Source organism: Pezoporus flaviventris, unplaced genomic scaffold, assembly GCF_033815535.1.
Source record: "Pezoporus flaviventris isolate CSIRO_AGI_PZ_B2104156 unplaced genomic scaffold, CSIRO_AGI_Pfla_v1 ptg000002l, whole genome shotgun sequence".
In the NCBI taxonomy this organism is placed as follows: Eukaryota; Metazoa; Chordata; class Aves; order Psittaciformes; family Psittacidae; genus Pezoporus; species Pezoporus flaviventris.
Genome location: NW_026892550.1, coordinates 81,006,892 through 81,018,017, shown reverse-complemented (window position 1 = coordinate 81,018,017; position 11,126 = coordinate 81,006,892). Strand labels below are relative to the sequence as shown.

Sequence of the window (11,126 nt, the reverse complement as noted above, 5' to 3'; positions counted from 1 at the left end):
ATGCACTGTTTAAATGTTAAATAATCTCGCTGGCTTTTATGTTTGTTTACTTCTTACATTCTGGGGAAAAAAAAAAGCCCAAACCCCAAACCCCAGTTCCTTTCCATACATTATTTCAGTGAGCATTGCACAGTGTTAAAGGAAAGAAATATCAGGCAAAATCTTTCAGACTTATCTACGAGGAAAAGCTTCAATGCCAAAGACAGATTTCTTACTGTTTTTAGAGGAGAATGACCTTTTGTGGTATAGTTCACTGCTTTTCTTGCATTGAAAGACTAACAAGCATCTGGAAGCTGGTCAGGTTGTACATCTGAAGTGTGTCAATCATTCTTGTTATGAAAAGACAGATCTTAACTGACAACTTGTTTGTTAGGGAGACTGGGGGACATAAGAAAGCTAAGATAAATTCGCACTTGAACTCATAAGTGGCAACCTCTGTACATTATTTTAGCCACCCTTTGCACTTGTTTTTGTTATTGTTTTATCCATTGCTGTGTTGAAATGAAAGGGCTTTAGGTAAGAATATATTTAAGAAGGATCCACACTTCTTTTTCACATAAATGTTTGTCACTGAAAAAATAGCTTTGCTTCAAAAACTTCATGGACTAGGACTTCTACTTACAGTTTGGGGGTTGTTTATTTGTTTGTTTCCTTTTTATAAACCTGATTTCAAGCCATATTTATCCAAATTTGCTGAAGCCTGCGAACCTTCGTATAAATCTGGGCTTATACTGCAGCTAAGAATAAGTGGAAACTCACAGCTTTGTCCCCTAGGCCAGCCAAATTCTGTAGATCTTACTGAGTGTTGCTTTGAGGTTTTCTGGAGCAAGGGAAGAATTCACTGTAAACCTGAAAGCTACAAGCAGGAACACTTTTATAAACATTTGAATCACAAAGCATCTTGATTTTTATTTTTCTCTAATAATCTAGGGTGCTATATGGTAATTAATGCTGGTTCAGTTGGGATATTGCAGTCATTAAATCACTGATTACAAGCAGCCACGATCACTTTAATTCATTGGGTCATTAAATTAAAGGTAAAGCTCCAGCGTTGTCACTAGCACAACCTTCAAACTGTTGATGAGCTACTTGAGAAGCTCTTGAAAAAGTGTGTTTGGTGTGGAGTCCTGCTTGTAGGTGGTGCTCTTTTTTGCAAGAGGGTTTTCTTTGAATGATTTTTGTCCTCTAGTGATCTACACTGGTTGTCTATAGTGTCCTGTAATACCTTGAAATATCTTTATCATGTTCCTGCATATTGCACATCACAAAATAATTCATCCCCAGATTTTGCAGTAAATCTGGTGAGCACAGGCAGGACTCTGGGAGTTCCATCTGTATCATAATGCCTTGTTATGCACCTTGCTGTCAGGTCCCTCTGCTCCAAGTTCTCCGCCTCACCATAATTCTGCCAGGTGGATTTAGAGAGAATCAAAGTCAATTAAACCAGCTCTGATACCACTGCAGCTCAATGTACATCATAGCCTATGACAAATTAGGATGCCTTCCAAGTATATGCTTAGAACAGAAAAATAAGAAATGCTCGAAATGCAACATGTTCTGGGCATATTCATGCTGTAATACCGTACATGACCTTCGATAAATTCTGGGAAAAGATGACAGGGATTAACAAGCATCAGTCTTCTGTGAGTAAAAAGAACTTGCTGGTGAAGGACTCCCTATTCAGTTAGCTGCTTTGTAGAGCAGGGGCTGCACAAATGCAAAGGTCAGGGCTTTGAGTTAGTCCTTGCTATAGGACCTTAGTCCTATATAGACTTACATACTCATAAGTCCTTAGGCCTTTTATATTAGTAAACTGGGAATCTTTCAGTTTTTACTGTCCCAAGCAGGTTTCAGTATCTGATTCAGAAAAGGCATTTTTGATTCCAAAATGGGTTCCCGTTTGAGCACTTTTTTGCTGGTATGTTTTTGTGTTTCAATTTCTCAAATGTTTGCATGCTTTCATTCAAATAAACCAAATTCCAGATGAATTTGTGAGGTATGCTGCTGAGTACTTACTTCCTTTCCTCCTGGAGTGATGTAGTGGGTTATAGAGCTCTTTGGAAACTTTATGACTGCTGGTGTACTTTTGACCAGTGGATAGGGCCTTAAAGGACTTCTGGAGCTTCAGGAATACCCTTGTATTGGTATCTTTCACCATCTGACCATTTGCAAGCACTTAAAAATTGCCCTGATTCTTTTTCCATGGATATTACAAGGTATCTTGTTATTTTTCAAGTTTTGCCTGTTTATTAATAGACTTGCTGGTTTTATTGTTTAGGTGCTAAAAATAACTAAGGTTGCCCTTGTTTTCACAGCTGCTGCTTCTTTTTTCTCTAGTATGCCAATCTTTGCTTGTTAGCTTTGTGCACATCATACCTTCTTTCTCTGGTCAGGTGAAGGCTTTCCTTGGCAAGAACTGTTCTACTCCCTGCATGTAACACAGCCCTGAATAGTTGCTAAACCCCACCTTTTAATTTTCTTTAATTAAAAATTAATTAATTCATTTTCTGAAGGATTGTTTGGCATCTTCCAAAGCACTGTCATGTCTTGAAAAGGTTGAGCATCACTAGACCCCCATAATTTAAAACGGTGCAATTCTTGCATTCTCTTGGCTGCATTTTTCTTTGCTGCATCAGCTGGACCAGAATGTCTTACTATCTTAGTCCTTTACTAAAGGTTTCATTCCAGAAACCCTTCTCACATCTTTCAGCACTTATTCACTTTAACTCTTTTTTATTCAGATAGTGTTGCACTGAGGCTAAAATGCTGTTTAAATTTTATATCCAGATTTTTTTGCTTTTTAGGTGTCTTCATTTTAACATCTAAATACTGTAAATGAGTGGCATGCTGGAAAAGACAGACTGCAGAAAGTACAGTCTTAATGTCAAAAATAATTGACTATCACAATTTAATTTACTTATAAACAAGCAGTTCCTAGCCTAAAATTCAATCTACAGCCCTCAAGTACTGATGACAAGCTTGATTTCCTAAAGAAATTCACTATTTTGTCTTTCAGATAACTTCTCTCTTCCTTCTAAACCTGTATACTGAAGGAAATTTAGCTACAGTTAACCCCTTGCATACTAATTTCAGATAATACTCCGAACACCAGCAGAGTGATGGGTACACAAGAGAGGTGTATGTCCTTCACTGGCAGCACTGAGTAGGTCTTTTCTGTCCCCAGCCTCTTATAAATGAAGATATGAATAGCACTTGCCTTTTGGAGCTCTAAATTTGGGCTTTGTGCCAGTATCTACGCAGGACTTGAATTTCTTCATTTTCTGGATTAATCCCCATCAAGTGTGGCAAATCACCGCTCAAGGGCCCATTTCGGTGCAAAATAAGTACATCCCTCCCTGGCTTTGGCCACTTTGAAATCACAGTTGTGTTGACTGAAGGACAAAGCTGTATGAAAGTCAAATATACGCCCCATATAAACCACGCAGAGCTCTGAAATGCAGATTCAATACTGTCTAATTTAGTAATGCTGTTAGAAAACAAGTTTGTAATTGATCATTTTAAAGGATATTCCCACAAGAATATAATAGGGTTCATCTTGCCTAAATGGCTTGGAAAATTTGAAAACAAATATTGAATCTACTTTCAGCCACTATTTTATACTTTTTAAGGAAAAGTGAGATGGTGTTCCATTACTATAAGCAATGGAACCGCACCTAGCTCCAAAGTTGCTCTGAAGTGTAATGTCCCAGACATGCTTATTACCCTAATTGTCCTTATTACGCTTATAACCCTATTTTGTTGAGATCGGTGTTGGTTATAGCTTCGATAGCTGCACCGAGGATGCACCCCCATTTATACCGGTGTGAGTGAAATTGTGTTCGGTGACAAACCAGATTCTGACGTAGTCTTCTTATTTTGGAAAGACTGTTTTCATCATAGTGGTCAAATAGGTGGGGCATATAGGTGTTTTGGGGTTTTGTTCTAGTTCCCCCTCACCCCCATTTTTTCCCTGAGGACATCAGCTTAAGCAAGACTTTTGCAAACAGAGAATCATAGAATAGTTTGGGTTGGGAGGGACCTTCAAAGGTCATCTAGTCTAACGCCACTGCAATGAGCATATACATATTGAACTAGGTCAGGTTGCCCAGAATCCAGCCTAGCCTTGAATGTCTCCAGGGATGGCACGTCCACTACCTCTCTGAGCCACCTGTGCCAGTATTTTACTACCCTCTGTGTAAAAACTTTCTTCCTCACATCCAGCCTGAACCTTTGCTTTTTTAGTTTAAAACCATTACCCCTTGTCCTACTGCAACAGACCCTGCTAAAAAGTCTCTCCGCATCTTTCTTATAGGCCCCTTTTAAGTACTGAAAGACCACACTAAGGTCTCCCTGGAGTCTTCTGCAGGCTGAATATCTTGCCTATCCTTAAGTTTGGAGATGGCCCTGATCAACTCGAATGATTGCAGAGTGGGATGTGGGAGGGAAGACACAGCAGGGGAGATGATTGTAGGTTTCTCCATGTACCTCTGTAGTCACTGGGCCTCAGTATCTGATGGGCCAGGAGGGGTTCTTCTCCATCCTTTGCAGGCAGGCTTAGACCTGTACTTAGAACTACTCAAGAGTTGTCCATACATTTATTCTCCCTCCTGAGAACAGCTGTAAGGAAGTCTGCCTTGTTTCCACCCCCTGTGTCTGCTGCTGGCGCCTGTGTGCCAGCTGCTGCTCCTGGAGCTGCTGAGCAGCCGCCTCCCTCAGAAGCCTGAAGCCCCATGCGGGGCAGAGGCTGGCCCCGTCCTTTCTCTGTCCCCATGCGTGATCGCGGCATTTCTGTCCCCTGATCGCGGCGGCGGGGAGAAGGCAGGAAAAATGACACTGGGGAGGGATCGCTGTGCGTGTCGGGGAGCGGCGATGGGGCTGCGCTTCTGGCCGCCGCCTTGCTCTCCCCGCCCGCGGACAGGGGATGCTGAGGGCAGGGTAGGGCAGTGCGGAGGAAGCGAGGGCTGTGGCCGACGTCTCCCGGCCCCTCTCGCCTGCCGCCGGGGGCTGCGGCGCTCCCGCCGAGAAGCCGGCGCTGCCGGAGCCGGTGAGCGGCTCTCCCCACCCCTTCCCGTGCATCACCCAAACTCCTGGCAGGGGAGACACCCTCCGCTGCCGCCTTCGCTTCCTCCTCCTCCTTCTTTTCCTCCTCCTCCTCCTCCCTCCCGCTGCAAACCCCAAATAAAAGGGGCGGGGGGCGGCAGGATGCGCCGCTCGGCGGGGAGGTCGGTGCCGCCGCCGCCGGCAGCCTGATGCTGCCGCAATTCGCCATTGCCGGGCACGGCTTGGAGCGGAGTGGAGGGAGGCGAGGGGCAGAGGAGCACCAGCCCCCCCTGCCCAGCAGCCCCCTTGGGCCGCGGCCGCCGTCCCCCCCAATGCCCGGCAGCCGCCGGAGAGGGGCCCCGGGGGCCCGCTCTTGTCTCCTCTGGCTCTTTGTGTTGCTGAAGGTAAGTGCCGGGGAAGGGGAGGGGTGCGAGTCCCCCTTTTCCGAGGGCGCCGAGCCCCCTCCGCGCCGCCTTTGTGTGCTTTCCAGGCGGGACCGAGGAACCCGGGGACGGCGGGTGGCCTCGCCCGCTCCGCCTCTCCCGCGGGGCGGCGGAGGCTGGGGCTCAGCCCCTGCTGGCTCTGCTTTGTGCTCCCGCGGGGAACCACGCAGGGTCTGCCTGTGGATGTGGGGGGACTGGGGAGAGAGGCGGCGGTGCGACCCCTCGGTCCGCCATCCGACGGGCGGGCAGCCCGCGGCGGGATACGTTCCCTCTCCCAAAGCCCCACCGAAAGTGCCGGCAGCCCGGAGGAGCTGCGGCCGCGCTTCTTCCCATCCTCTACCTCCTCCGAAGTTACCCGGCCCTCAACTGGGAGTGCCGAGAGAGGGGACATGCGGTGTTCTTAGAGGTGTTGCCCGCAGGGCCGGGCCGTGCCGGGGTCCGCGCTGTCCTTCAGCACCGCCCGGCTCCGGAGAGACGCGTCCCGCCGCGACGTGTTCCCTGTTAAATGTCTCTTACCGTTCATTCACCCCTACCCCGCAAGAGAACCCTTGTGAAAACGCATCCAACAAAGGGGCGGGTGGTGTATCGCGGTGGTTTTAACGCTGCTTTCTGATCAGCCCCGTGCAGTGTTCAGGCTCAGCCTATCTTCTTGGTAGATTAATTTTTCAAAGTTCTGCTTAATACTGCAAGCTTGGTTTCACATGACATTCTCTGTCTTTACACTGCTGCTCCTTTAATGTTTTTTTCAGGCATATTTAATATTCTGCCTGTAACTTAGAAAAGAAAATGTATGTGGCATCTAGGTGAACACCGCTGACTATAAATGTCACTGCCCTAACGTACAGTGTTCAGTGCTACTAAAAACTTTGTTGTATATTTGTCAGTCACTGTTAAGCAGAACTCCACAGCTAAGGACCTGACCTCTCAGAGTCCTATAAATGTAAATGTTCTGTGGAAATCAGCAGAAGTCCCTGTGTGAATAAGAGTTTGCAGGATCATGTCCTAGAACAGCAGCGGTGTCACTTCTAAAATTGACATTGCATTGACGGAACTATTTAAAGGGAAGCTTTCACAGCATCTGTTCACATATAGTAGTCAACTGTCAGCTGTCTCATTTTCATAAGTGCTGAAACATACATTTATGCAAGATAAGATGTTAATATACAGACAAAGTTTTGTTCCTTGGATTTTGGTGATTTCGGGTTTTTTTATTATTTTATTTTTATTTTAAAGTAAGACTGTGAACATTATGGCCCAGCAGAAAGGTAAAGGTTCTAGTTTGTTCCTGAATATAGAAGTTCACAGTTTTAAGTAGTTGTTTTATCCCACAATCACAATTCATGATAGGTAGTTTAAATTTGTAAGATACTATACTTATAAGTAATGGATCTCAAGAATGAATATCAAGAAATTTGGTAATGTTTGAAGGTAGCAAAGGCCTCGGGTTTTCATTCTGTTGGAAAGAAACCATTGCTTCTGGACCAAATAAAACTCAGACCAACCAGGACTGGAATGACAAAAAAAAGCTGATGAGAATTATCAGAATTTTGTAGTGTGAGGGAAGGTAAAGCTGTAACTCAAGATAGAGCTGCATCAGTGACGCTATGTCACAGATTCATGTAATGGATCATGGCTTTGATTGGATAGCAAGTCTACTGTCATTAGTTATCTTGTATGTTAGACACTACAGTAAGTGAAGAACTGAGACTTTGGTGGATGCTCAAAGTAAGCATGATTACAGGGGAGAAGTTGTAGAAGCAAGAGCAGTGCTAGTTTCAAATCACTGGACTAAGACTATTTTCCTGAGCTTGAAATTCACTTTGTTTTCTTTAATGTCTACATATGTTTTTGCAGTGACAAATAATTGCAAGCAGCTAATTTTAAAACAAGGCATTTCCCTAGTTTTGTGCTGTTTAGTTCTGCCAACCTGTTGAAATACTACTAAAATTATCCAGCCTCAGGTTATTAAATTGATGTTTCACCTGGAAGTTAAACTCATTGAGAAAGAAGTGTCATTGAACTGATGAATCTGAAGACAGACAAAACTGATGTCTGTGTACTTGCTGTTTCAGCCTTAGCAGCCCAAATGTCACTTGCTAAGCTGTACTGACTTGATGTGGCCTTGATATACCCATCTGGCAATTTGTAAAATCATCAGCAGACTTTGCACGGTAATAAAACTGCTCAAAGCACATTTTCTCTTCCATTTCTGTTGTTATTTCAGGGTGCAAAGTAATAGTGCAAACTTATTCTAACTCCTGGTGCTGTCTGAGGTTGCTGGTACAGCCAGTGACAAAAGGAGATCAAACAGGGATATTACACACTGCATGTTTTGTGCCTGATATTGTTGCCCATGGGCTAGTAATATTTAGTTCCTTCTTTCACAATGCAGTGTGAAAGCTTTCTGTACTCTAGGGTAATACCATAATCTTTCTTTTTGGAAACACAGCAATGAAATCTTGAACCTTCATAATTCTCTTTTTCTTTTTCGGTGGTTTTCTCATGTGATGGCTAGTTTAGAAACTAGCAGAAGAAAGGCATTGTGTGCGAGCTCAGATATTGCTATGGATTTACAGTACTTGGCAGAGGAACAGGGCTGAGTCCTGCTTCAGAGAAAAGCCTCCAGCCATTCTGCTGTGGGAATCTCTTAGTTAATATATAGCCATTTTGCAAGGGGTCTGCGTTGTCCGGTGTTCCAGTCTGAAGGGCTGGAAGGCATAGTCTTTAGCTGCTTGCTTTGTAATTGTCTCATTTTGGTGTGGTAAAGGCATGGCTGATCACAGTTGAAGGGAAAAGCTGCACATCAGCCAAGTAAAGAACAATAAAAAGTAGACATGTTTGCTGATCCCAGTGACTGATGTTATCTTTCCCATCTTTTCTAGATTCAATCCAGTAACCTTCCCTTAGTCTTGTCTGCACTGAGCTTTGACCAGTTGAAGTTCTGCCCTGGATTATGTGGCCACTATGTCAGATGCCCCATGCTGTTAGTCACTTACCCCTGTGTGATTTTATGTTTCCTTGCTGTTTTATTTTTGTGGAACAAGGTAGAGCTTAAGCAGAGGACATAAAGCATCTTAAATATGCCAAACCTGATGATGGAGCACAATTTACAATCTATTACACCCCCAAGAGTGTCTGACCAATGCTGTCAGTGGGAAAACAAAGAGAAAGCTTGTCAAAGTAGTTCCGAGTAGAACTAAATATGAGGGATGACACTCTTTGGTGAAAATTGTCTCTCCAGAAGACTGAGGTCTGTGTATATCAGTCTTACACATGTTCATCAGGCTCTGCATGTAAAGTGGCAACACCGTCTTTCTTTCTCTTAGCAAGGACAACTTTTTATGTCTAGCAGGTAGACTTCTGTCCACTAGTACATCAGTTTATGGAGTCTGGTGTCATAGTGAAGTCTAAATTCAGGTTTAGATGGACCACGGCATTCCAAGAGATTTAGATTCTGTAATACTTTACTCAGCACAACCTTACCCAACAAAAGGAAATGTGTTTCTGTTGTTGGCATTTTCAAGAGAATCTGCACTTCATCATCTGAAGCAAAATCCATACCATCAGGACATTGCCTCTTTTTGTGGGAGAAGCATTTTTAAGAGAAAGGGTGACTTCATAGCTGGGAGCCCCAGTGTTTCGTCACAGTTTCCTCCTGTCTGGAAATAAAAAAAAACAAACAAACACACAATGTGAATTTTGGCAGTGGTGACGGTACTGAGTCCTTTTAGCAATCTCTTCTCTCTCTTAGAGATGCTGGCTGAAACTTTTATTGAGAAAACAAGTTTGGGTTTGGCTTTTTTTTCCTCATAACCATATCCTACCAGCACCAAAATAAACCCCCAATCTTACCAATTCATTTTTGTTGGCAAAACTAATGTAAGGTTTCCTCATGATGGGACAGACTTAGAGGAGCTACTGAGGTAAAACAGTCTGAACTTTTCTGTGTACTACTACTCAAAGACTAATCAGGCCATATGGAGGAGAAAAACATCCTCCCTGCAAAAGCATATGCTTTTCTTCTTAAAAGAAATGGTCATCCTTAGCCCCAAACTTCTAGAAGTCATATTCTCTCTTATTTCATTATTTTCATTGATTTTTTCTAGACCAGGGTGATTCTAGAGGGCAAAGCTAATGAAGAGGATGCTTGCATGCCAGCTCATGTTTGTGAAACTGTAGTAGGTGCTTGCAAAACTCTCTACCAGTGGAATACAAGTCTGCTATTACTCTGGCAAATTTCTGATTTCATTGTGGTGAAATGGTAGTGGACCATTGAGAAAAGATCTTTCATCCCTGCAGGAGTTATGAGCCCCAAATTCAAACTGCATGAGGTCATTAAGGCAATTTCTAGGTTGTATCACCTCAGTCAGAAGCTGCACTCAAGGGTGATCCCTCATTCCGGTTAAGACAGGGACTATGCCAAATAAAGATTTACCTGTGGTGAACCCCTGGTGATTCATTAAAGGTCTCACAGATAGTGTGCTGACTGAACTTCAGAAGCCCACTAATATCTGCATTTTTGATGTCAACACACAGAGCAATCCAGGCAGATCATAAAATGACCTTATAGAGCTTCAGAATGGATGTTAAGCTGAACAAAGGCTTGTCTAAACTCATCTTGAGACTTATTTTACCAGACAGTCTCAGCTCTGGCGAGAACTCTGGGTCAGGACAATGAATGTCAAAAAATAAAGCTTTGAAAACAGGTCTTTTTGCTAAACAACTTAAAAGTCTCATAATTAAGTTTGGGTTTAGGTGTTCTTTGAAATTATGTAGTTGGTTGCAATATAAAGAAAAAAAAGAAACTTTTAAATTTAAAACATTTTTAACATTTATCAAGTCTTTACACAGAGTTTAGTACCTATGAGTACTAAGAAAACTAAGAAAGGCTACCTTGCTTTTAATAGTGCTGTGTAATCTTGGATGAATAGAGCCAGTGAAGGGACCAGCTCCTAAGGAAGAAGTCTTCTTTCTTTATGGTAAGCCAAACATGATGCATTTCATTTCTGGAACACCTTCATTCTCATGCTGGGAAATTACAGTGGCTTTTAAATGAAGGAGTTCCAGAAATAAAATGGTATGCATCATGTCTGGCTTACCATAAAGATAGCACATTGTACCAGAGCAAAAGTAGTATGTGCTGTACTCAAATTACTATGGTTATCTTTGCATTTTCTTTTCTGTTATATGTGTGTATTTAGAGAAGAAATGTTTTACAGTAAGAATCAGTGATGGGAAAGTTGGTGACACAACTGATAGTAACAGGGAAGAGAGCAGGTGATATGTTTTTAAGAGAAAGGAGATATGTTTTTGAGGGAATTAATAGACTCTGCTTTTAAAATGCTGGTCTTGAGGTGGCAGCTTGGGCAAGAAGACAATATGTGGGATAGGCACTGTGACTGAGTAGAAAACATAATACTGAGGATGGAAAAATTGAGTGAGACATCTAAGCATGAGGGTTGAACACTTCAGAGGAGCTGAATGGAAGTAACAGAAGTCAACAACAACTCTGTGCTATTCTATGTCAGCCAGAGATTTAACATGAGATAGCTGTTTGGTAGATATGAACCTCTTGGGGGATGGAAATCCTAAATGCCTTTTTAAGTACTTTGGGAGAAACAGATAATGTTGCTTGTCAATCTA

General features: G+C 43.0%; 1 protein-coding gene across 2 annotated transcripts in view; it reads left to right on the top strand.

The window, feature by feature from the left end:
* Nucleotides 1-5,036: 5,036 nt before the first annotated feature.
* PTPRO (protein tyrosine phosphatase receptor type O) overlaps nucleotides 5,037-11,126 on the top strand; it is a 152,632-nt gene continuing 146,542 nt past the window's right edge. For both annotated transcript variants that reach the window (XM_061444666.1, XM_061444665.1), the window contains exon 1: nucleotides 5,037-5,444. In XM_061444666.1, coding sequence (XP_061300650.1) covers nucleotides 5,250-5,444 — 195 coding nt within the window. In that variant the 5' untranslated portion in view covers nucleotides 5,037-5,249. The remainder of the gene's footprint in view (nucleotides 5,445-11,126) is intronic.